This window comes from Petromyzon marinus, chromosome 22 (assembly GCF_048934315.1).
Source record: "Petromyzon marinus isolate PM22_M1 ecotype Great Lakes invasive population chromosome 22, UKy_Petmar_22M1.pri1.0, whole genome shotgun sequence".
In the NCBI taxonomy this organism is placed as follows: Eukaryota; Metazoa; Chordata; class Hyperoartia; order Petromyzontiformes; family Petromyzontidae; genus Petromyzon; species Petromyzon marinus.
The window spans coordinates 18401896-18427225 of record NC_133688.1 but is presented as its reverse complement, the minus strand read 5'-3'; the positions used below and the strand labels follow the sequence as shown (position 1 = coordinate 18427225).

At 49.1% G+C, this 25330-nt stretch overlaps 1 protein-coding gene across 2 annotated transcripts in view; it reads right to left on the bottom strand.

Annotated features, from left to right (window-relative positions):
- Positions 1–25330, bottom strand: part of LOC116944879 (noelin-like) — a 77959-nt gene that overhangs the window by 36180 nt on the left and 16449 nt on the right. Inside the window, exon 1 of one of the 2 annotated variants that reach the window (XM_032958735.2) lies at positions 33–2882. The exons of the other annotated variant lie outside the window; for it this stretch is intronic. Within the exon in view, the coding sequence (XP_032814626.1) occupies positions 33–326 (294 nt within the window). The 5' untranslated portion in view covers positions 327–2882. Of the gene's footprint in view, positions 1–32; positions 2883–25330 lie in introns of those variants that run through there. 2 annotated transcript variants of the gene reach the window in all.

Below are 25330 nucleotides of genomic sequence, written 5' to 3'. Positions count from 1 at the left end.
AAGACAAAGACACAGACGCGCGCGCGACTCACGGATGAGATCTTGTCCATGTCGGGATCCGAAGCGCCAGCCAACTTTGTGAGGTTTAGGCCCACGAGGCCGGGCAGGGTTTGGGACATCCAGTTCGTCACCATGGCCATCGTGCTGAGTACCACCCCAAGTTTGAGCAAGGGAACCGATGCCCCGATGCCCGTCGAGTTCGTGGTGACGTTGAGACCGTGGCTGGAGGCCTGGGGTAGCCCCTCGGAGGACGGGCGCGCAACGTGGCCGCACAAGGTCACGCACAGGAGCAGCACCGTCAGCTGCGGTCGCGCTGACTTCGTCATCGTGACGACGGTGTGCCACGATATCTTTGTTGTCTCGGCTTCGCGTTGCCACCGTTGTGTGTGCGTGCGTGCGCGTGTTGTCGTGTGTGTGCGCGCGTGTCTGTTGTAGGCGGGTGATCGAGGGAGGCGGCAGGTGGAGCGATGCCACCAAAGTCGCGTCTCGCTGCGTGTCCACGATGCCACGACCCAAATCCCTGACGCCGGCGCGCCTCGTCAGTCCCGTTTGGCTATCGCGGTCGATGACGACGATGTTTCTCGCCACGTTATGATCACACAGTGCCCATGAATTGGCGACCAAATGTCGTTGGTTTATATCGATATGTTGTGATTTGATGAATTGCAATAAGTGGTAGCACTGGTAAGTTTTTTTTTGTGAAATTTGAAAAAAAAGCGGCTCTTGTGGTTGATGGGAGAGCTTCTCTCCTCTCTAACCCGGCCGCTCCGTCACACGAGCGCGTTGGTGGCAGACCACGAGGAACGCCAAAAACAAACTTGGTAACTTTCACTTCTCGCAGAGTGGAGCTTCGAAGACGCAACTTCAGCAGATCCAATTCTGGCACCACCACCCCCCTCCCCGCCCCCCTCTTCCCCCCTATTTCCCTTCGCCGAACCTCTCGGCCTTCTCTTCCTCCTCCCTCCTCCTCCGGTAGCAGCTTACGTGAGAGTCATGTCAGCCGCGCCCTTTGCTGGAGCTTGGGTCCCGCATCGGAGGTGGTATACGACTGGAACGATGCAGCTGCTACCGTCGCTGCTGCTGCTGATATTGCGTCCACTTTCATGCCCTGAGGATCGCTGTCACGATGATGGAGCGGGAGGCGCTCTCTTCGTAGCTGGAAATCTACAAAAGGTCTCACTTGACGTTCTCAATGATGCTCGAAGAGCGTCGGTACGTGGCGGGTCACAGGAGATTAACAGCACAATGTCGCTTTGTGAAAGCTCCGCACTTCGCCGCTCGCTCACTCGCTCGCTCGCTCTCTCTCTCAGTGATCTTCCCTCTATCTCCCTCTCTCCTATCGCCCTCTCTCGTCTCGCTCTTTTCGCTTGGCCCTTACCCCCCCCCCCCCCCACCTTCTGGCGTCGCCTCGCGATTGCTCGTTGAAGGATGCGGGGACCGCGCGTTCGGGTCGCGCGTGGGGCTGTTTAGCGCAGCGCGGTTATCGCAAGAGCGCTTGACCGAGCCCCCCCCCTACTACTATCTCGCTAGCAATCAAGAGCCGGGCCGGCGGCACAACGAGACGTGGGCAACGGGCGAAACAAATGAACGTATAAATAGCACGGACGCATGACATGTGGGAGAGTGAGAGAGAGAGAGAGTGTGTGTGCGAGAGAGAGTGAGAGTGTGCGCGTGTAAGGGCAACGCGGAACAAACACACGAACAAAACAAAAACAGAAAAGCGAATGTCACGTCGGTCTCTCCCGCCGAGATGACCTGCCGAGTGATCAAGGATGCGCTGTGACCGCGAGGGAGACGGCGAACGAATGTACGAATGTATATTTGAACAGATGGAGACTGCAACTCGCAATATAGCACGAGCTGGCCGCTACAAAGTTCTACGCGTTCGGGCTGTCGGCTGGAGCTATCGCTGCTGCTGCTCCTACTGCACTCATTCGGATAGATGACGATGATGATAGTGCTGCTGCTACCGAACGATAGAACTGCAGAGAGAGAGAGAGGCTCCCCCGCTACGCGAAATCGCCCCTGCGTCGACTATCAGGCGGCCCTGTCCGCTTCCTCTAAAGCCGCGACAGCACCCAACACTTTGCGATGGACGAATTGAGAAGGAATGAGCAACTCGCGGTGGCTAATATATTCGTGCCTGTTTGTTTCCTTCGGTCCTAGGGCGCGCTGAATATTACATGGAAAACGGAGCGTGACGGCAAGTAGCCCGATTGAAAACACAATAGCCCAATACGGCTAATAAATCTTTACCGCAAACACATCGATCGGCAGCAGAGTACGAGCAGAGCACGGGAACTCACAGTTTCCAGTCGCGTCTTGCAGTGTGTTAACGCTAAATCGAATTCCGATACCCAGGGACTCGACTGATCTTTTTGGGTGGCTTTGAAGGATACGTACGCTGCGCCAATTTTACTGCGAGCGAGCGATCGAGCTATAAGGAAATAAAATAATAAAACTGTAATTAACGCACACACACACACAAAAAAAAGCAACACACCACGTTGTCTTCTACGAGCCGGGCATTTGGCCTCGCAAGCCAGAATGGCCTCTCAAAGCGAGGTGGATTTGTTGTTGCTGTATTTCTTATTCGAGCCACTCTTGTATTACAGCACCGACGTAACAACTCGTATCCCCACTCTCTCTCTCTCTGGTGCGAATCCAAAGCGATCGCAGCCCGCACAATACGGCATCAATCAGACGCCGAAGCGCATGCGCGCCGGCCACCTCGGGACGGCGATTTTTTTTTCTCTCCCTCCTCTGAGCTTCGTTCATCTGCTGCTCTCAAGCAGCAGCAGAGTCCCAGGCATGCGCACTGACGGGAGAGCTCCCCTCCTCCTCCTCCGTCAGGGCTTTGCTCTCTCCCTTTTCCCTCTCCCTAACCGCTCCCCGTCTCTCTCCCTCCCCTCTCTCTCTTACTCCCGTAGGCAGCAACGCCTCCCCCCACCACCATTCCCGCCCTCCCTCCCGCTCTTCTCTCGCTCCCTCCCGCTCGCTCGCTCTCTCTCTCTCTTATCTCCTCTACCCTTCCTCCCCCAATCCTACCCGCTTCTCTCCCCCTCCTCCATTTCTCTCTCTCTCTCTAGCTCTTCTTCTCTCTCTTTTTTCGATCAGAGGAAAACAGAAGATGCTCGGTGTAGTCGGCGCTTGGCTTCGTTCATCATTTAGTTTTTTTTATGCTTTGCTTTATGTAACCCCCCCCACACACACACACTTTTTAAATGAAAGGTTTAACAAAAGATTTCTCGTTCTGCTCTCCTTACCCCTTCCCTCTCTCTCTCTACCCCCCTCTCTGCCCCCCTCTCTCTACCCCCCTCTCTGCCCCCCTCTCTCTCTGCCCCCCCCCTCTCTCTCTACCCCCTCTCTTCCTATCTCTTCTCTCTCGCGCTCTCTCTCTCGGCACGCTGACTTTAACCCTACCCGGCTACATCCATCTCGAGCTTGCCATGCCAGCAACGCGATAGCGCAAAAATGCGCCTTAACGACAAACAATGCGTAACAACAACAACACAACGCAGCATCAATCTAAGCTAGTCCTACTACCACCACTAATAATAATAATAATACTCGACGAACAAGAGGCAGGCAGGTGTTAAGGCGAATGCTGTTCACGCGTGTTTGGGATCCGAGTTGTGTGTAGCTCGCAATCGGAAATGTTGATTGGGAATTAGCGCGACGCGAGCTCCACTTGCGCACACATTGTACATTAGCAGCTTAGCGCGCGGCAAGGACGCCGGTGGCGACTGCTCGCCAATGATTCCCGAACATCTTCACGACGTTCGGCTGCCATTAAGCAGACGGCGCCAACGCCGCAACAACGCCGCAATGGATGCGGCAATTATTTTTAATTAATGTTTGTGCGTTCGCCTTGGCAGCGGCAATGTGTTCACCGGGGGAGCCGATGACGTATTCCCCGTGATAGCGAGGGGCGCTCGATGGGTGCCGACGTGTTTTATAGAGGAGCAGGCTACCGTACGCACAACCCCCTGTTACTAATCACGCGGTCGCTCACATTGCCACGCCTTAGGGCTCCTCGTGTTGGTAGCCCGTGGGTGCGAGTGTATTTATCTGTGTGTGCGTATTCAGGGTCGGAGAAGATGGAACCGCATGACTCTCGTTCCGTATCCTCCCTCTCTCTCAATTTCTCATTCGCGCTCTCTCTCTCTCTCTCTCTTCAACTCTCCGTCGCACACCTGAATGCGTCTTTCAACGCGGGAACCGCACAGCCATCGTCAAGAGCAACTGCGCGCACTGTACGCGTCCGTGCGTGCGGTTTCCACGATGGAGCGAGATAGGGGGAGCGAGGATGTGAGAGGTCGGAGGAGGTGTGGTGGTGGTGGAAGGGGGGTGGTGGTGGTGGGGTGTGAGAGATGGAACGGGTGGGTGGGTCCCGTGAGATGACTCGGCGTGTATGTATGCGCGCGCGAGAGAGAGAGACGACGGGGATAGGGTGGTGGTGTTGAAGGTAGGGGGGTTTGTCATCTTCACGTCAGCGACCTGCTCTGCGCAAGCGCACTCGCGCGTTTAATCAGAGGCGGCGAGCGCAGCAGCGCCGGTAATGTGATGCGGAGCGAGTGAGCGAACCCTGTCACTCAAAGGTGTGCGGCCGAGCGAGGGGTGCTCGTTAGTCACATGATTCAATCCGTGCGCTGATGGTGACGATAATGATGACGACGATGACGATGACGAAGATGATGATGACGATGATCATCGTCGTCATCACGATGATGATGACGACGATGATGATGATGATGATGACGACAACGATGACGATGATGACGACGGTGATGACGACGGCGATGATAACGACGATGACGATGATAATGACGATAACGATGGCGATGATGACGACGATGATGATGACGACGACGATGATGACGATGATGATGACGATGACGACGATGATGACGATGATGATGACGACGACGATGATGACGACGATGTTAAGTGACGCAACGAGATGTTCTCGCACAGAACAGAACAGCACTGATCTGTTCTGGAGTTTCATTTTTACAATGCAGTATATCCGTGTTTATATACTGCGCGATCAGCTGTAGAAATGCCTAAGAGTAGCCGAAATGATGTGGACGAGAACACACCTGCGCTTTCAAATATGTATTTTGATGCAGTATGTTGCTTTAAAATATATAGATTTGTTTTTTTCTTGGCGGTGTACGACTACGATCCGGAGCGTTGGAGGCAAGGGTTGGTGGGTCACGTTCAGACTCAGCAATGGATTCTTGAATCTATCCGTGCGGAACTTTGAGTGGTATGCGTGGTGGTATACCTCCGGGTAGTCCGATGGCAGTCTAACGCGAAGCAGGACATGAAACAATGGCATTGATTGTCCAAGCCTCCGAATGTAGCAACACCCCCTTAAACAGCGTGTCTTGAGATTCACTCGGCCTTTCCGAGGTAATTATTGGACAAATGCCAATACTAATTCTTCCGAACAACTTCACTCGACCGAAACCTCGAGATTTTTTTTTTAAATCTCATAATTTTGAAAGATTCCATTTCGTTATGAATTATTTGACCTGATCCATGGGACGTGATCGCCGTAGCGGCAACGTCTCAAGCTATCGTCGTCTTGTCTCGATTATCAGACACCTACCCCCCCCCCCCATTTGTTAATAGGGGAAAGCATGGGGTGCGTATTATAATCCAATAGGGGGGTGGGTGGTGCGCCTTTTCCCCCGGAGCGTCTTATTATCCAGAGACTATGATATTTTATCTCAGTGTATAGAAACGGTTTGAGACGGTTGTTTTCATCATTCTAGAGAGCAGGCAGATTACTTTCTTTGTCAAAGCAGTAATCTCCAACATCAATGTGCTTATTCCTTTTTAATAAAATATCAGTTAAGCACAGATGAGACTATCAAAGACAAAACAAAACCATCTCCCAGTTCATTATGCCATCACCACTCAATCGTGCCTGTGCATTATTCTGTACGTGCATACACAAAGGCAGAGATCCCCCGGATAGCCTTTGCAAGACCGTTTGGGGCAAGTGCTGTTAGCGGGCACCGATAAAGGACGGCACGGCACACGAAGGGTATGGTTGGCCAGCACCATGCCCGACCGCCTTTATCTCCCCAGTGGCGATGTTTACACGCCGCTTCCGCGACAGATGTTTAGCCGAACATCTGATGTCATCTGTATTTCTGAGCATGCGGGAACTCATTGAAGACGAATGTCTCTTTATCAAGTGAGAGCTGGGTTACAATATCAAACGCAATGCAAATAAGCATAGAAGAAAACAAAACCACATCTGTAACAATTTCAAAACGTTCATAAAATACCTTGTTACGAATCGTTAATAATTTTGCTTTTAAACATTACGGGCTGTCGAAAAAAACAAAAATCGAATGGTATATTTGTCCTCCACGTGGTAACTTGATTTGATTTGCTCTGTCTGGTGGTGGAGGGTTATAGTTACAACTCTGACACGATCCAACCCAAAAGAAACGAATTATGAGTCGTCGTGAATGCTTAAAGCTGCTATCTATATACAGACGTGAATTTGGATTTTGGTTTCAGCCAAAAATACGCGAGGACAAGTCGATAAGATAAAGAAGATAAAGACTCCATGAGCTGGAATGCAATGATCATGCACATTCTCATTCAGGTTGTTCAAGCAATTCATTGTAGAAAACGGATTGACAGGGGATACTCCCGCAATGGAACTTAATCGTTTCATGTGAATAGATATATCAACAGATAAATACATATACGGAACCTCTTTGTCAATCAGCTAATGAATGAAGGCATCCACAATCCGTGCGTGCAACGCGGCCATGTCGGTTTGTTTGGCCATACTTCACCCCACTATGCGCAGTGCGGGTTAACAACGGAGGGTGGGGGAGTTCATATATCACTCGCCACTCAACTGGCATGTGTCGTATGTACAGTGAACCTCTTTCGCGCCGTACGCAGCCAACCGCGCTCATCGGAGGTGTGAAAGGTCGCGAGCGGCACGAGGCGGTGCTGGATTGGCCGCAACACCACGGAGCGGGCGTCTTTCTCCCCTAGCGTTCAATGCTTCGGAATGTCAGAATCAGAATATGTGCTTATACTGGAGGAATCCGATGAGCTATAAAGCTCTTTGTCACAGATGTCCAGTAGGGGCACGGGGTAAGAACGTTACAGCAACAAACAATAAAAAAAACACGATCGTAGTGCAAAGTACAAGAAAGGTAAATAAATCACCCAAAGACATACAAATAAAACGATACCATTCCCATCCGCCCAAACAAAGCCCGCTGGGGGATTAACTTCCTGTTCAAAAGCGACCTGTCCACAAATAATAGCCACTCAACAAAGTGGCCCAACATTTGGACACATCGTACTGCCATGGCTTCGGCGATCGACCTCGAACGAACGGGGAGAGCAACTCGGATCGCAGGATTAATTGCATTTGCACAAACCACTAACCACTGTGGAAATATAACCCACGCGGCCCGCTCCAGTTGAACGCATGACACGTCAGCTTGTTCCACCTTGGTGAAGCGTCGCGGATAACGGAGCATTCTCCGCATCTCCCGACGGTTCATTCTCTCTGGTAACCGTGGGGGTAGGAATGGGGGGGGGGGGGGGGTTGGCAAATGAAAGGCTCCGCAAGAATACACGTGACCTTATTCTTTTGCTTGTTGTTGCGCTTATAATCCGTGCCATATAGCCTGTGTTTTTTTTTGTACTTGTACACTACGCGCACTGATACCACACAGCGTATATAACCCCATACATCATCATAATAGAAAGCATTTGCCCGGAACTAACAGCACGAAAGGTTTTTTTTTTTACCAAAATGTAAAATTGATGTCACTTTGCCCCAACTACCTCGCATTTCATCATTAGCTCGCGCACGGAAACGCGCGCGAATTTCTGGACGAGCCAGGGGAGAATTCATCGCTTTCTTCCTGCAGACGCGAAATACCTGCCGGAGAATAAAACACACGCACATTGCACCAAGACTACCTTCATACTGCAGCTAGATGGGATCATGATTATGATGATGGCCGGTGGTGAAGACGAATAAGAGAGTGGCAGTCGAAGGAGATAAAACTCAGCCGCAGCGAGACGTCCACATGTGAGAGATGGGACGACGATATTAAATCAGCTTCGTGTGCACACCAACGTGGCTTGAAGCATCGAACGGATCGTGGGGGGTACGGGACAATGGTGATGATTGCTCTCGCTTTGTCTGACGAATCCTTCATCCAGCAGTGGATTGATCATGATTAGTTTCACGATGACGAGGATGACAAATGCAATCTATGACTATTATACTCTTTGCCTCATCCGGTAGAGTGACTTTATTGTGTTGCTGAGAAGTGGCGATGACATCTATGACGCATTTCACAATCTTCGCGGCCCCGTCACTTTCCCGTCCGTGCAACATCACGCCTGCGGATAGACTGATGAGCAGCGCTCGGACACACACACACACGCAGCTTGTAACTCCTCATTCGATATTACTGCACCCGAGGTGTGACACGTGTTCTCCAGGATGTGTCGAGGAGTGATTCATTTTATTCCAGAAAGACAATGCCATTCACACCTCCCCCCCCACCGCGCGTAAGACGATGATGCGTGTAATAGAGAGTGTATGTACCGCATTTTGAACGTGTGCGCGAGTGTGAGACATTGCAATCAAATTCACCCTTCGCGGTGAACAGCAGCGACGATTTTCTGAACCGGTCCTGGCCCTCTCCTAGGACGACTCAGCCTCAAATGAGTAGCTGGGTGCGGTGTTTAAACATCGCCACCGGAGAGACAAAGGCGGCAGGGCGTGCTGCTGGCTACCCACCCCCTCGTGTGCCGTACCAATCTTTTTAAAATTGCTTATAATGTTTAGCTAAGCTTGATGTGTTTTTAGTGTTTTTACCATTTGATGTTGTTTTTGCTGCTTTTATGATTTTATGTAAAGTGTCTTTGAGTATTCAGAAAAGCGCTCACAAATAAAATATATTATTAGTATAGGTGCTACTCGCTAACAGCACTTGCTTCTACAGTCTGTTAAGGCTATAGGGCGATCTTTGTCTTTGTTTTTTGTCAGAAGTTTCACCAAATACTACCTTCATACTGCGGTTAGATGGGATGGTGGCCGGTGGTCGAGACTAATAACAGAGTTTCAGCCAAAGAAAAAAAAGCGATGGTCACACCACGATCAGCGACACGAGCACCACCACTAGCACCACTACCAGCATCACCAGCACCACCAGCACCACTACCAGCACCATCAGCACCACCACCAGCACCACCAGCACCACTACTAGCATCACCACCAGCACCACTACCACCAGCACCACTACCAGCATCACTAGCACCACCACCAGCACCAGCACGTCGTGTGCCTTACAGGCAATTCTCCCTCGGATTAAAAAGGTTTTAAGGGCGATCTTAGCTTTTGAGTGTTTGCAAGGCATTCTGTCCCTGCCTGTTCACGAAATTGTGTTGCCCATCATCTACCGAATTCATCTGAAGTTATTGACCTTTTTTTCTGTATGGGTACAGAAGAAAGCACAGAGTGTACGCATTCGTGCGCATGACTGTGCGTGAGTGTTTCGTGACTGAATGCATTTCTCCATTTCCTCTTTATTAAATCGGTGGGTGGAATGAAATGCCACGTGTAAATCGCCCGCATTTTTTATTTTTACATAAAAAATAAAATAAAAACATCATACGCACATTATGGCTGACGTCTTCTTGTTATGTATAAAACTCACATCCAATTTCCAGCAATCAAATTCACCGTTTTTTTGCAATCCACCGGATCCAATCTCGGACGGTCTGCCCGCAAGCCGCATCATTTGCGGTCTCGCTGCCTCTGAGAGACTGATGAATCATTGAATGGCAGGTGGTCTGAGTGTTGGCAGTGCGACGCAAGTGCATTCTGAATTTCTAGCGTTGTGCGTTCTGTGCAGAGCCCCGAACCGCTGACTCTCCGCGCACCCCCCCCCCTCTCCGCCCCCACTCCACCCCTCCCCGGCACCAACGCTCTTAGCCCCCCCGCAATAATGAATTGTCACCCATGTCAATGATGGGACATCATTCGGTGCCACGTGACTGCATCGCGATAGGTAGCGTGCGCTCGGTCCGTCACGTGTGTAACGGGTGCGGTTAGTGTGGGCCATCAGTGAGACGTGGTGTGGTATACGACAGCCCATTACGAGATGGTGATGATGGTGGTGGGTGTGCAAGGGTAATTATGATTCGCCAGCTCATTTGTAGATGGTGATGATAGTGACATTGATGACTGGCTGTGTGTCGATTTAGAGGAGCATTCGTCAACGTGTCCCTTGGCAAGAATGTAAATTAGACTGAAAATACGTGGGATAGTTGATGAGCATTTACCATAGTGCGTTTCGTATTGCCATTACTGGCAACACCGTTATAAATAGGAACACTTTACCCAGGAAAGCTTCGCTAATTCTCAATACGGTACCTTTTTAATGTTCTTAGGAGGGTGCCGCATTGCGATGCTTTGGTCAATTCCGCGAATGATGGCTTACGGTGTGGGAGGAAACCGGACAATCCGGATACAACCCACGGCCACGAGGAGGCGAGCAGCCCACGAAGCGCCGCACAGATTGATGCAATCGCCCTCGCTGCACTTCCGTCTCGTAGCCACACCTTAGGCAATGCTGCGAATGTGCGATTTTCGTCAATCCGCGAAATCCATCCACCCATCCACCCACTCGCGACAATACAAGAAAATAGTTCATATCAAGCCCCATAACGATTGGAACCACGTGCATTCACATAATGACTAAAACACAGACTTGCAAATCGTACGTGTCTTTTTATTATTATTTCCTTTACGAGTGGTATATATTTTCAGTACGGCACTACGGTAGAGTTTATATTACATCCGCAGCAGCCGATGCCCAAACATGAATAATACGACACGTGGGTGGGTACGGGGATGTCACCAAAACACGGGTCTCAGTCGAGTTCCCGGGGTGTCTAAAATTTAATTTCTGGATGCTCTCTCTTAATGCTTATTTATCATGTGGTATATATGTGTGTAGTCTACAATATAAATGAGGTCGGGCTTTCATAGTCCCATTACGATCGTCAGCATTATGGGCTGGTTGAGATTAGTCTTGGGATAAACGCACGTGGCCACGCACGGGATAACGACGGAGATGATGACGGTGATGCTGCACTCGCGTGAAATCAGCAGAGGATTGACAATGACTGCTGCTCGTGGTGACACGTACGGTTAGTCAAAACAGTCTGAGATCAAGGTGATAAACGGATGCCTTTAATTGCATCGTAAGTATATGACAACACGGTACCCCGAACTGCGTCTCCCCCGTTTACGTCGTTCCGAAAAATACGTCGTCATTTTGTCATGAACACCGCTACCTGACTTGCGTAGCCTCAACGCCCCACACTTACGTCGCTGACGGCATCGTCCGTCCTATCTCGTTATCCGTCGCCTCTCAGCGCCTTCGGCACCACCACCGCCACCACCCGCTACTACTACCCCTGTAAATCGCTTTGAGTTTACGTCGTTTCGACATGCGTCGTCGCACCTTTCAGGAACGCATCCCCGACGTAAACCGGGGTATATACTCGGGCATATTTGCATTCATTCATCCACCGTCATGATGCATGGTTCCGTTCGCTATCGCGTACGGTGATAGCTGCGCTGGTGCGTGCAGAGGTTAGCGCTCGGCGCTCTGAACCCAGCGATCTGAGTGTCGATTCCCGGCCAACGTCAGTGGCGACTTATATCGGAACCTGATCTGCCAACTGTCGTTAGTAGGATGCCCTTTGGACTGTGAGGTATCCTTAGGTACGGTCAAACAAGCTCCATGACCGATATCGCGCGGGACGGCATTAATCCAGCAGTGGATTGACCAACACCCGTAAAGCATGGCATTTTCATTATTACCACCGCCATTGTCAATGAATAAGTCCATTCGTACAGTAAATAGGTGACCCCCGAAATGTATCAAAGCAACGAACATGTGAGCGTACGGCATTCCACACACGCGTCTCTCGGGTTTGCATTGTGCGTGTGAGTAGTATACACTCCCCATCCACAGCTTTAAAAAAACAAAAGGTCTGTAAGCAATTTCTGAAATATGAAAAACACATATATATCCTCGGATGTAAGCACCAACATCGCTCGCGCGCCGTGGCTCCCTTATCCGCATTTTCGTTTTATTTCCGTAATCTTTCCTCCCCAATGTTATAATCCCGATGCTGCAAATGCGCTTTGCCATTACATAATTTCTTATCTGCTAGCCCGGCAGCGGTGTAAGCCGATGTCTGTGTGCGTGTCTGTGCCTGTCCGTGGATCTGTGTTCTACGTCCAGGTAACGCGCCTGATGCAGCCTCAAAGATCATCGCTTTCACGAGAGGAGCGCAACAGCCACCATTCGCCACCGAATGACGGTGATCACGTCGCTTGTGCCAGGCTAGGTGCACCGTTGAGACCGCGCGAATTGTCGACGGTTCTTGCTGCTGGCCGGAGGTTATGGCACAGACCCAGGTGCCCATCATGAGTTGACTAAGATGACTGGCGGATGCAGCGTGACCTGTGCTCCCCCACTGTGCCAAAATGTCTGCGTTTTATCCGCCCGGCGCCGCGCTCGTTGTTGTGAGCGTCGCTCCTCCGCCCTCCCCTGATGTTGTGGAGGGCGACTGCCTCCAACTACCTGGTCGTGTCCTTCATGAGCTTCCCCCCACCCCCCGCCTTCACAAAGCGCACAGCCGTAGTACGCACATTGTCACATCTTGTGTTTTCTTCGGCGACGTTTCGGCTTTAATGGCCAATTCTACGGGGCACAGGGTTAAGGTCAGAGTGATCAACATAATAGTGAATAATAAAAGGGGTGATTGAATGTGGTGGAAGCAATTCCTCCGTATTTTAAAGATTGTAAAAAAAAACGCAAGAACATTTATGGGAAACATGTAGCGAGGCTTTGAAATGGATTGCAGTTACTTCTTATTCCATATTATTTTAGTGGGTTATCTATAAATGGTTCGCCTAGTATTAACTCATTCAGGGGAAATCGGAAACCGTCAAGAATAATCGATTAATCGAATAAAATCGATTATTGTAGAGGCTCGTAATACAGCAATCGAATCGCGCGGTATAATCAGAATTCCTGTGTTTTTACTTGAATTCATATCTTTGTGCTATTTTTTTCCGCAAATTGCACAAATCCGTCTTCAACGGTGCTGGATGTTACTGTGCGCCTGGCGATCGGGGCCATTGCTCAGCAACCGTGATGGTGGTTGTTGGTTTTTTATTTCTTCTTTAAACAAAATGGCTATCGTTGCGCCGAGAGAGCCAAACTGTTTAAACAAGACGCGAACAACAACAAAACATCAACCACAGTACAATACAATCGTGAAATCTGCCCGCTAAATAACACGAAAAATAGAACAATCCGTGAATCGTCGCGTGTTTTTGGCGTGGGTAGGAGCGCGCCGACGATTTCTTTATTTCACCCCGAATAGAACCCACGAGACGCACCCTCCCCCCACACTACACACTCTCTCTCTCTCTTTTGTGATGTTAATAGCCATTGCGTCACGATATAAATAGCGGCCATACAATATTAATGATAATAATAACTTGGAGCTCTCAGTGCCACACTTACTCGATGAATGCCTCTCGCTGTGAAGAGTCATGACGGGGGGGGTGGGGGTGGTGTTTGACCATACTTCACCACGCTGGTCAAGTGCGGGTTGGTGAATTTGGTGGTGGCCCAGGACCGGGTCGCGATATAACTCGCCACTGATGTTAGCCGTGACTGGCAGTCCAGCTCGGCCACCTCCTCCGGTGAGGGGGGGGGGGGTTCATCTGTGCAAGTGCACCCTAACCGCTGCTCCACCGCTCCGCTACTCCGTGAATATAAAAAAACACGTGTTTATATGTTCTCATTATAATTTCCAGGCCACGCACTATATACGCAGCCCGTATATCCCAACGCGTTGTAAAAAAACGCAAACCCACGTGTGATTAAATTGGATTGCACGCTAAGGCATGAAACCGCATTCACAATTAAGGCCATTCGTAATCGCGGCGAGCGGGAAGGCGCGCGTGGCGCGATCTTGCCTTCGACCAAATCTCCCGCGATGCGCGTGCCAATCTCCTGGGATCTCTAGAAATCTCAGCAGGGATTTTGAGCCTGCTCGGTGCTTGGATGGGTGAGTGCAGCACTGCACTTGGGCTTCCCACGCGTTGTTACAGTGAGGGAAAAAAGTATTTGATCCCCTGCTGATTTTGTACGTTTGCCCACTGACAAAGTAATGATCAGTCTATAATTTTAATGGTAGGTTTATTTGAATCGTGAGCGACAAAATAACAACAAAAAAATCCAGAAAAACGCATGTCAAAAATGTTATAAATTGATTTGCATTCTAATGAGGGAAAGAATTATTTGACCCCCTCTCAATCAGAAAGATTTCTGGCTCCCAGGTGTCCTTTATACAGGTAACGAGCTGAGATTAGGAGCACACTCTTACAGAGAGTGCTCCTAATCTCAGCTTGTTACCTGTATAAAAGATACCTGTCCACAGAAGCAATCAATCAATCAATCAGATTCCAAACTCTCCACCATGGCCAAGACCAAAGAGCTCTCCAAGGATCTCAGGGACAAGATTGTAGACCTACACTAGGCTGGAATGGGCTACAAGACCATTGTCAAGCAGCTTGGTGAGAAGGTGACAACAGTTAGTGCGATTATTCACAAATGGAAGAAACACACATGAACTGTCAATCTCCCTCGGCCTGGGGCTCCATGCAAGATCTCACCTCGTGGAGTTGCAATGATCATGAGAACGGTGATGAATCAGCCCAGAACTACTCGGGAGGATCTTGTCAATGATCTCAAGGCAGCTGGGACCATAGTCACCAAGAAAACAATTGGTAACACACTACGCCGTGAAGGACTGAAATCCTGCAGCGCCCGCAAGGTCCCCCTGCTCATGAAAGCACATATACATGCCCGTCTGAAGTTTGCCAATGAACATCTGATTCAGAGGACAACTGGGTGAAAGTGTTGTGGTCAGATGAAACCAAGATGGAGCTCTTTGGCATCAACTCAACTCGCCGTGTTTGGAGGAGGAATGCTGCCTATGACCCCAAGAACACCATCCCCACCGTCAAACATGGAGGTGGAAACATTATGCTTTGGGGGTGTTTTTCTGCTAAGGGGACAGGACAATTTCACCGCATCAAAGGGATGATGGACGGGACCATGTACCGTCAAATCTTGGGTGAGAACCTCCTTCCCTCAACCAGGGTATTGAAAATGGGTCGTAGATGGGTATTCCAGCATGACAATGACCCAAAACACACGGCCAAGGCAACAAAGGAGTGGCTCAAGAAGAAGCACATTAAGGTCCTGGAGTGGCCTAGCCAGTCTCCAGACCTTAATCCCATCGAAAATCTGTGGAGGGAGCTGAAGGTTCGAGTTGCCAAACGTCAGCCTCGAAACCTTAATGACTTGGAGAAGATCTGCAAAGAGGAGTGGGACAAAATCCCTCCTAAGATGTGTGCAAACCTGGTGGCCAACTACAAGAAACGTCTGACCTCTGTGATTGCCAACAAGGGTTTTGCCACCAAGTACTAAGTCATGTTTTGCAGAGGGGTCAAATACTTATTTCCCTCATTAAAATGCAAATCAATTTATAACATTTTTGACATGCGTTTTTCTGGATTTTGTGTTGTTATTCTGTCTCTCACTGTTCAAATAAACCTACTATTAAAATTCTAGACGGATCATTTATTTGTCAGTGGGCAAACGTACAAAATCAGCAGGGGATCAAATATTGTTTTCCCTCACTGTAGTAGCCAGGGGTCGACGGACAGCATTAATGCTGAGTGCTCACCTCCCTCGTTATACAGCACGGTGCTGGGGTTGTCCCCCCCCCCACCCCCGGGTTCTCCGCATCTCTCGCACGCGCAAAAAGCCAAATTCTAATGAATGGAATTATCCAAACATCTCAATGCATCACCCCCCCCCCCCGCCCCAGGCCATCGAGGAGTGTTGTGAGTGATTTAGAGCAATCATCACTATTTGATTCATTCTAATTATTCTTCCCGGTGACCGCATGACCCGGAATGCTTCCAATCTCATCGGGTCTCGAAAGCTAAGCGTGGCTGAGCCTGGATAGCGTGCACGGGCGGACGTTGACCCGGGACATTCAGGTTGTCATTGGCGGCATAGAGCCAGTGGCTACATTACGTGTCGGTCAGAAGATGTCAGCACAGAAGCACACCGTGCTCCGATTCTATGCTCCCTCCGCCTTCACCGACGAACGCTTGACCAAGTGTGGTGAAGTATGGCCAAACCCCCCCCCCCTCCCGCCACGTCCCCGCACGGCGTGGAGAGATCCTCATCCAGCAGTGGATGGACAAAGGGCTGTACTTTATGTATAATGCAATACTACTAACATACCACCCGACCCCATCTCTACCACCGGTCCCATCACATACAATCGCTGTAATGCCTCACACTTGCTGTCACAAAAAATACATATTTCCCTCTCCCACCCCACCTATCTATTATCTCTAAGCCAGTTTCTCCTTTTTTGATAAACATATAGATCTATATATTTGTTTAAGGATGCAATGCTGAATGAACTCAGGTTAACGTGGCTAACAACGTGAATAAATTATCAGCCGCCGCGCACTTATCCTGTCCCACTCTTAGCGAATGGCGCCTCCGTGTGGAAGCTTTGAGTGAGATTTCCGCAAGCGTCGTTACGAATGCGGCCCATACCACCGCAGGGTAGGGTGGGGTTGGGTGGATGATATTTACGGTCAGCACCACTGCACTTGCAATCCATAGGGAGCACCGCCTGGTTCGATTCCATCCTCGGGCGCGGAAATTGAAACGATGACCGTTCTCCCAGCAGTGCGAACAGTCAAGTCAATCGCGTGCGGTAGGGTAACGTGTTGGTGCCCACCAGCCTCTCCGAACACGTCTGTCTGGTTGGCGCTCGTGAAAGAGGAGACCAAATACCACTCTTGAGTTCACTCTGGTAGCGGAGATTCTTCCGCCAACAGTGGCGTGTGTGAGCAGTTTCAGGCCTGCACCTTTACCCATGTATATGTTTTAACCGACATCCGCAGATATATGTGCGATTTGCGTTGTGCTATGGGGCAAGCGTTAAGCTGTATGAACACTGACGCTAGGTTCTATCCAGAACCCGGGAGTATGTATACCACATGCTCGCTTATAGATACGACTACTGCTACTACACGCGGTCAAAATAAAAATCTATGCTCACCGCTGTGGTGATGATATGAACGTGAGCAAAAACAGACCATTCGTTATCAGCAGCGGCATTGGTCAATCCAAGGCGAGATGTTAACTACCTCGCCTGATTTACAGGAGGTCGTGGGGTTGATCTCGACCCTGACGTCTCTATATTTGGAGTTTTCATGATCTCTTTCCCCGCGGTCGCGTGAGTTTTCCTCCGGATCCTCCGGGTTTTCCCCCTCATATTTCGAATAAACATCACGCGTTTAGAGTATTTGGCTGCTGTACATTTCCAGACGCGAAGCCACTTCGTTGACCTATAATTTGTGGCCAGGTCGCTTCTGAAAAAAAAATAGCTAACCATCTCAGTGGGCTTTACCTGGTAAAAAAAAACAATACTAACTTTGATAAAATAAAATGTGATATAGAATGGCTCACTCATGCCCACACACGGAGATGATGTCATCGTATTCCGACGACAACGATGGCACTAATTGTGTTCGTGGTACTGCCGTTGGCAATGGTGCACGAGCATTAACACAACAACAACAACTACAACAACAGTCGTCAAATAACACTGCGCTCTGAAATGACCGATACAAAAATCACGTAAAAGCTGACGTGTAGAGCAATAATGGGCCTTCTCCATAGCAGAGAGAGAAAGATGACATATGAAGGACGGTGTTCTGTGACCAACGGGACGAAGAGAGTGACGGGCAAATACCAGGGCACAACATAATGCACTGTAGTAGCAATGTCTTGCACGTGGTGTGCGAGTGTGCGACATTGATAAACCACACACTTCGGCTTCGGCCGTACCCGAAGCTTAATTGAGCCACTGTGCATAGTAATATTACATTAACGACTGCGATGATATATGCCTTTATTTTCAATCAACACGAGCAGTAGGAGGGAGTGGAGGGCGGTGGGGGGGGTGTCCCTTAATTGGAAACGCTCAATCATGCAACAATTTGGCTAATTAAGATCTGGTGCTTGTGCGCGTCGTCCATTAGCAGCCGGTCACGTGCGCTAAGTTCTGCTCAGCCTGTGCTCCCTGTCGTCGACACTGCGGTTGGGAGCGACTCGCAGGAGCAATGGGCGGTAAGATTCCACTTCAAACGGTAAAGGCGCAGCCCTGCATATTTGCTTGCTTGACGTTAAGACGGGAGCTCGATAGAGCGCGCCTGCCTGTCTAGAAAGCACTTTGGCCTACTCTTCCGCTCGGTGCAGACGTCTTGGAAGAGGCGCCAGTACCCACACTTTGCTCCACCGCACGCGACATTCAGATCGACTTAACGGCGGCATGTCACTTATACGGCAAAACCACAAACGTTTGTCAATTACAATGTGGCCTCAAAAGGGAAAAAATATATAATATTGGTGACGTTTTATGACAGTGGCCCTTCTTCATAGCACGTAAATATGCATCTATTATATACCGATACATATATTTACGTTCTACTTGTGTGCTATGAAGGACAATTGGCCACAATGTCGCCTATTATATATGTCTATTTCATTTTAAGGCCACGGTGTTATGGATGCATGTGTGGAGTTTTGTTTTGCTATTTGTGCTTGTGCGCCGCTGCCGATGACTAATCATTGACACTGCTCGGTGGGCAGAGGACGGAGGGGGAGGAGGAGCTTGAGATTAAAATGTGAAACTGCCACGCCGGGAGATACGATCAAATTGGTGGGCTGTGGATGGCGTTGTCAACATTACAACCCCAGCACAGCACCCACGTTCAATTCAACGTGGTATTAAATTTGATCACCCCCGCCCCAGCCCCCACGCCGAATAGACGAGAATTGAACGTGGGTGCAAATTAAAAATTTGTGGAAAGGAAAGCAAAATGTGTGTTTAAAACGAAAGGCGCAGTTGATTCCCGGGAGAGAAAAATAGCAAGGTCAATAATGCATCAACCGTGCTCTTCTTCTTCTCACGAGCAATTTGTTTCGCATCTCAATGTTTGGTTGAAGCCATCACTTCCACGCGCGCGAAGACGCACTCGAGAGAGTTTTATTGGCATTACGTGGCAGTAATTATGCTCACGGTGCCGACTGTTGAACCTCGATGAGGGTGGGTGAACACCGCCTGCACGCATGCCAAGTGTTCCCGAACTCGCTCGCAGAGCAGGCTGCTCCTGCCGTACGGTATAACATGACGCTTCCCACCTATCGTCCGTGCGTCCAACCCCCAAAACGCGAATGATTGCGAAGAAATGAGAATAGGTTTTACCCTTTCTGGCAATAAAACTGTCGCGTTAAGGTATTCAGACACCAGACAGAAACCTTTGGCAAGGAATCGTGTCTACATTAACCACGCACACGGCACTTGTGGTGAACATGCAAACAAACATGCTCTGATAATAATTCGACACGCATTGTCGACACCAGAGACGGCCTTCTTTAGGGTTTAGTCTCACCAGTGTCAGACTAGAAAACGCCAAAAGGCGAAAAAAGTTTCCATTTTGACAATCATTACGGCTTTAATCTATGGCCCCGATGTTGGGAGAAACTTACAAGCGAAAAACACAGACCGCGAGGTGATATTCATTGCATCCATTCGTGTGCAATTTGTAAGGGCGCGGTGACACAGACTTATTTCATTTAAAGGTTATAATCCCTTGTTCATCATGACGTCCTTTGTACTTTGATGTCTCAACAGCGTTACGGAGATCACGTGATGACGTCAGGGTTCTGCCTCTGTAGTGAGGGTTGTAAGTTGACGCCGAGGAGGGGGGAGGAGGCGCCTCGCCCCCCCATGTGGAGTGACGTCACCCGCTAATTAATATGACTGGTGGTGGGGGGGGTGTCTATTTGGAGGACGTCACATTATAATGATTATTAATGAGGGGGGGTTGTTCGATGTGGAGTGACGTCAAGAGCGTTACGGACAGACATTCCTGGGTGATTATAGTAGCTATATACATGTACGCACGCTTCAACAACCACGTTGCTCTTGATGGTGCCATACCTGAATACCCCGTATCAGTGCCCTTCCTTATTACATAGACAAATTCAGACCTTATTGGTCGCCCCGTGCCCTTATAAATGTCAACATTCATCCTACAAAGTCCCATCCCAAGGGAGAAACACAAACAAGCAGACAATCACCACGACTACACTCACCACTAAACTCACTAGTACACTCACCACTAGTACACACACTAGTACACTCACCACTAGTACACACACACCACGACTACACTCACCACTACATACCTGCCAAACCATTATCAATGCCCTACGTTATTACAGACCAATTCAGATCTTAGTGATTACCCCGTGCCCTTATATATGTCAACAATCATCCTACAAAGTCCCATCGCAATGGAGAAACACAAGCAAATAGACAATACAAATTTGGCTTTGGCTGCACTGAAACGGCTGTAGCGCCGTATGGACCTCAAAACTCAATTTCCCTGTACAAGAATACGGGGTAAACCGTCTGGGTCGACGGCTCTGTGCGGTGCGGGTTTTGTGGTCGTTTACAATGGGGAACCCCGTCGCGATAGGACGCTGCCGTGACTCGCGTCGCAAACCAGAGGACCCCGCAGGTTCGTTTCCACCTCCCGGTGCGACAGTCGAAACGATGGCACGTGTTTCACAACATCTCCACTCGGCGGTGCAAATAATCATAATAATAATCAAACTTTCATTTTTTATATATATACCTAGCATCATGCACGCCCACTGCATCTTACAACGCTGTAGGGCAGTGGTTCTTAAACCTTTACAGCAGCCTTGCACCCCATTTGGTTCTCAGTCGTTACAAAAATGTTTAATGTTAATAAATACATCGGGCTTGACGAAACAAAGTAAGTTGTACTGACGTGCCCGTGATTAATTTGTCTTTCGATGATTTACCTTCTAAAAAAAAACATCTGGCCACGTCTTGCACCACCAGAAAGGGCGTCTCGCACCACTGCTGTCGACCCACAGTCAGTCGCTAGGCAGGGTCACGAGTGGTGGAGGCTAAAACGTGGGTTACTCGCGCCTGGCCCACGACGGTCTCGCCACCGTGGAAGATTAGGCCAAAGCAGTGGGAGGCCCAATTACGCCAGGAGTCGCGTGATCGTGCAATTTGCGGGGCTGCACCTTCGCCACTGCGGTGTGTGCCTGCGACCAAATCAACCGTGGATCTCGTCAGAACGTCTTAAGCTAAAGGAGCGTTGAGACCTGGATAGCGATTGGATGAATCCGATGAGCTATAAAGCTCTTTTTCACAGATGTCCAGTCGGGGCGAGTGAGCAAGTGTGCCGGAAGACAATCACTGACCTAACAGCTGGAACTCACCCGACCTTGTCGGATATCAGAAGCTTAGCCGAGTTAAGCCTGGTTAGTATGAGAGACCACTTGAGATTAGCAGACTTGTTACGGGCATTGGCTGCAAGGTGGCCAGCGGATGGGAATACGGCAGTGGAATTCTTGAATCCATCTGTGCTGAGCTTTGATCGTTACCCTTCCCCCCAATCCCCCGTCTTATTTGTGGTGGGTGTTTCTATCCGGTGCTCGCTCTGGTCTTCCCCTCCTACATCCAACAAACAAAACGTTCAGTCGTGGAGTCGGCCAAACATTCCAATGTATCAGGCTAACCCTGAAGCAGAGTTTCGAGGCGCAGTGGAGGCTTTCCTGGCTTAATGATAATAATAATAATAATTTACATTTGCAAAAGCGGTGAATTTTATCCCTAGATCCCAAAGCGCCTCGTGTATGGAAAGCAGGACATCTACAAAACCCGCAGGCTAAACGGCAAGGACTCGTGTGAATTTAAGGCCGGTTGAAAGAGGTCTGCTTTCAAGACACATTTTGAATGTATCTCACGACTCTGATCGTCTTGTCAGCAAAGGCAAAGTGTTGGTCAAAAGCTTGGGAATTGAACTGGCAAAAGCGCGATCAGCCCAGGAATCAGAGCCTTTACCTAGGAGTCCTTAGAAGAAGGCGATTCGAAGAGCTCAGGGACCTCGTTAGTGTTTAATAATAAATGGGCGTCACGTATGTACGTATGTTGAACTTCTTTCGCACCGTGCGTAGCCAACCGCTCTAGGGGAAGGACAACAAACGATGCGTCATCGATCATTATTGATCCTTAACAAGGTGGTCGATGGCCAACATCAGTGCTGCTTTTACACATTGCACCAGGTACTCATTTGAGGCTGAGTCGACCTAGGGGAGACCTACGACTAGTTCAAATAATCGCCAGTGCTACTGTTTGTGGGGAGCGATGGTGCAGCGGTTAGCGCGCTGCGCTATGAACCCCGCGGCACGGGTTCGATTCCCGCTCACGGCCAACACCAGTGACGATTATCTGAACCGGTCCTGGGCCTCCCCTAGGTCGACTCAGCCTCAAATGAGTACCTGGTGCGGTGTGTAAACATCGCCACTGGGGAGACAAAGGCGGTCGGGCGTGGTGCTGGCCACCAACCCCTTTGTGTACCGTTGCGGCCTTCATAGGTGCTCGCTAACAGCACTTGCCCCTACAGTCTGTTAAGGCCATATAGGGGATCTTTGTTAAGGCGCTACTGTGTGTGTGTATGAAATTAGTTGTGAGATGCAGCCATAACAAGGCCCCTGTTTGTGATGAATGTGCATTGGAAAGTCATCATTCCGTACTAAACAGCATTGCATGTAAGTTACCAGTACTAACTTAACAATCTAACACATAGCTTAGTTTCTCTCTAGATATTTTATGGTAAGCTGCTAGACTGGCTTGGAGTAGGGGTTGTCAGTGTAAGGCACTACAACTAGAGTACAAGGTACGCATAGTCATAATAAGCCGATATCATAGTACCCTATCTTCAAAAAATCGCATGAACATGATTGTGTATACAAATATGGTGAGTTGTTATTAGTCTCATGGGGACAAAATAAGGCGAGATAGATTATGTAGCACACCAACATTAGTCTTGGAATAAGCATTACGCTCTGCTTTGGCTGAAATCTACCAACTGCTTACATATCGATTATTCGCTTATCTTTAATTTATAACCTGGTGAAAGTCCAACGAGAAAGACAATTTATATTTCAGGGGGAGATCCGAGTAACCTAATGTACGCACATTTTAATTAATTGTAACATCAAACGACACGCGGGTCAAGTGAACTCGCGGGCGCTCGCCGCCAGCACTGCAATCGATCGTTTTATATTTTGGGGTGCGGCCACGCAAATGTCTGGCACCAGTGTGTGTCGTGAAGAAACGGTGAGTGCTCAGCTGTTAACCGAACGTAGCAAATGAGATATGACGTGTGATTCGAACCCACGCCATCGCACATTATCTGCATGATGTCCAGCAAAGTTCCGGGTGTAGCGGTCGACGGAAGAAGACTCCGACTTGGACGCGTTAACCGCCCCCCGGACACGATGTGACACTGCATTTGCTTGGCTGCGTTGGGTGCTGGAGGGTTCTTAATGACAGGATTTGGTCGGATCATTACGTAGCTTATAACCCCTCTAAAATATATATATATTATGAACCAAGGTCACACTCACCCCCCCCCCCAAAAAAAAAATGAAGATCGCATTAAGTTTAAACAAGGATTGAATGAAAGCAATTAGAGTGGAAGCGCAATTCGAGCCTTCGACTAAATTATAATGTGCGCATGGCTTTGGGGTTATGCATCCCTGTTCATTGTGTTCCAGTACTGCTTGCTGTTAAAATAAATACGGAAAAATGTTTGCAATATAGAAATTCAGAAGGTGGACTAGCTCACGAAGACTTTACTCTTTCGCATTCATTTTTTTATCCCGCACCACCTAAATGTATTATGTACGATCAATTTGTGTGACTTACACATGTTTCATTTGTTAATGAATGAACCGGCTATTCTTTTGCTCCTCTAATAGGGATTTCTGGTGACCATCGTGAATCCGCCGAGCCCTTGACCCCTCTTTGACCCCGCTCACCCCTAACCTTTCCATTCGGGTCCCGATCGCCCATTACAGATAAAGCACTTTAAAACATCCAGCGATGTTTACCTTTCGTCTGTCCACAGTGCACGTTTCTAAGGCGGTCTTCTGGTATTTACGATCACATTAAAACAGGCAAAGGCGCAGGCCTGTAATTTCTCACTCGCAAACACTGCCCGCAGTAGGGCCTCCACCCGAGGGCATTTGGTTTGCTCTTCCAGGTTGACCAGAAGTGCTGGAAGCGGTTTGCCGTACCCACGCTTTACCCCACCGCATGCGAAGCTGCCGATCGACGAGCTGTGGTGGCAACGCGCCAATATCGCTGGGTGGACAGCGGCTGAGCGGGGAGTTTGAGAAAAAAGCTCGCCCACGTCGACTGCCCTGCCAGAGTACGCAACGTGAACAGGCGACCTCGGAATTGCAAGTGCGGTGCGATGACCATCACACCACGGTAACTCCCATTCCTACAGCATGCGGCAAAACCACCGCTTTCTGGGAGGCTCAACCAGATAACTTGGGGAGCAGGCCACGCTCACTTTTGCCGGACCACGCCAATTTCGATAACCTGAAAGCAATTTGTGTTTACAGTAGAAGCCCTCTTAATGACGGTAATTGGTTTCACGAAACCGGACGTTGAGTGCTTTGGTCGTTAAGCGAGAATAGGAAATACGCGTTAAAGGGTTAATTCGTTCCGATAGCGTCGCAAGTTAACATTTTTCACCCAAAGAAAACGTACTTTATAATGTAAACAAATTGATATCAATACTTAAGGATACTAATACAATTATAAACACATAATATTCAGATAAACATGGTTAATCAATGCATTAATTCATATTTACTGTCCATACAACAGCCCATCGTTAACAGGAGAATGATCGGTAAGAGGGGTTCTATTCTACACTACTACACAATTCACTATACACTGCACAGTGGGCTCTATGGAGGCACTACACTACTATACACTACACTATACACTACTATACACTACACGACTATACACCACACTACTATACACTACTACACAATACACTATACACTGCACAGTGGGCTCTATGGAGGCACTACACTACTATACACTATACACTACTATACACTACACGAATATCCACCACACTACTATACACTACTACACGATACACTATACACTACACAGTGGGCTATATGGAGGCACTACACTA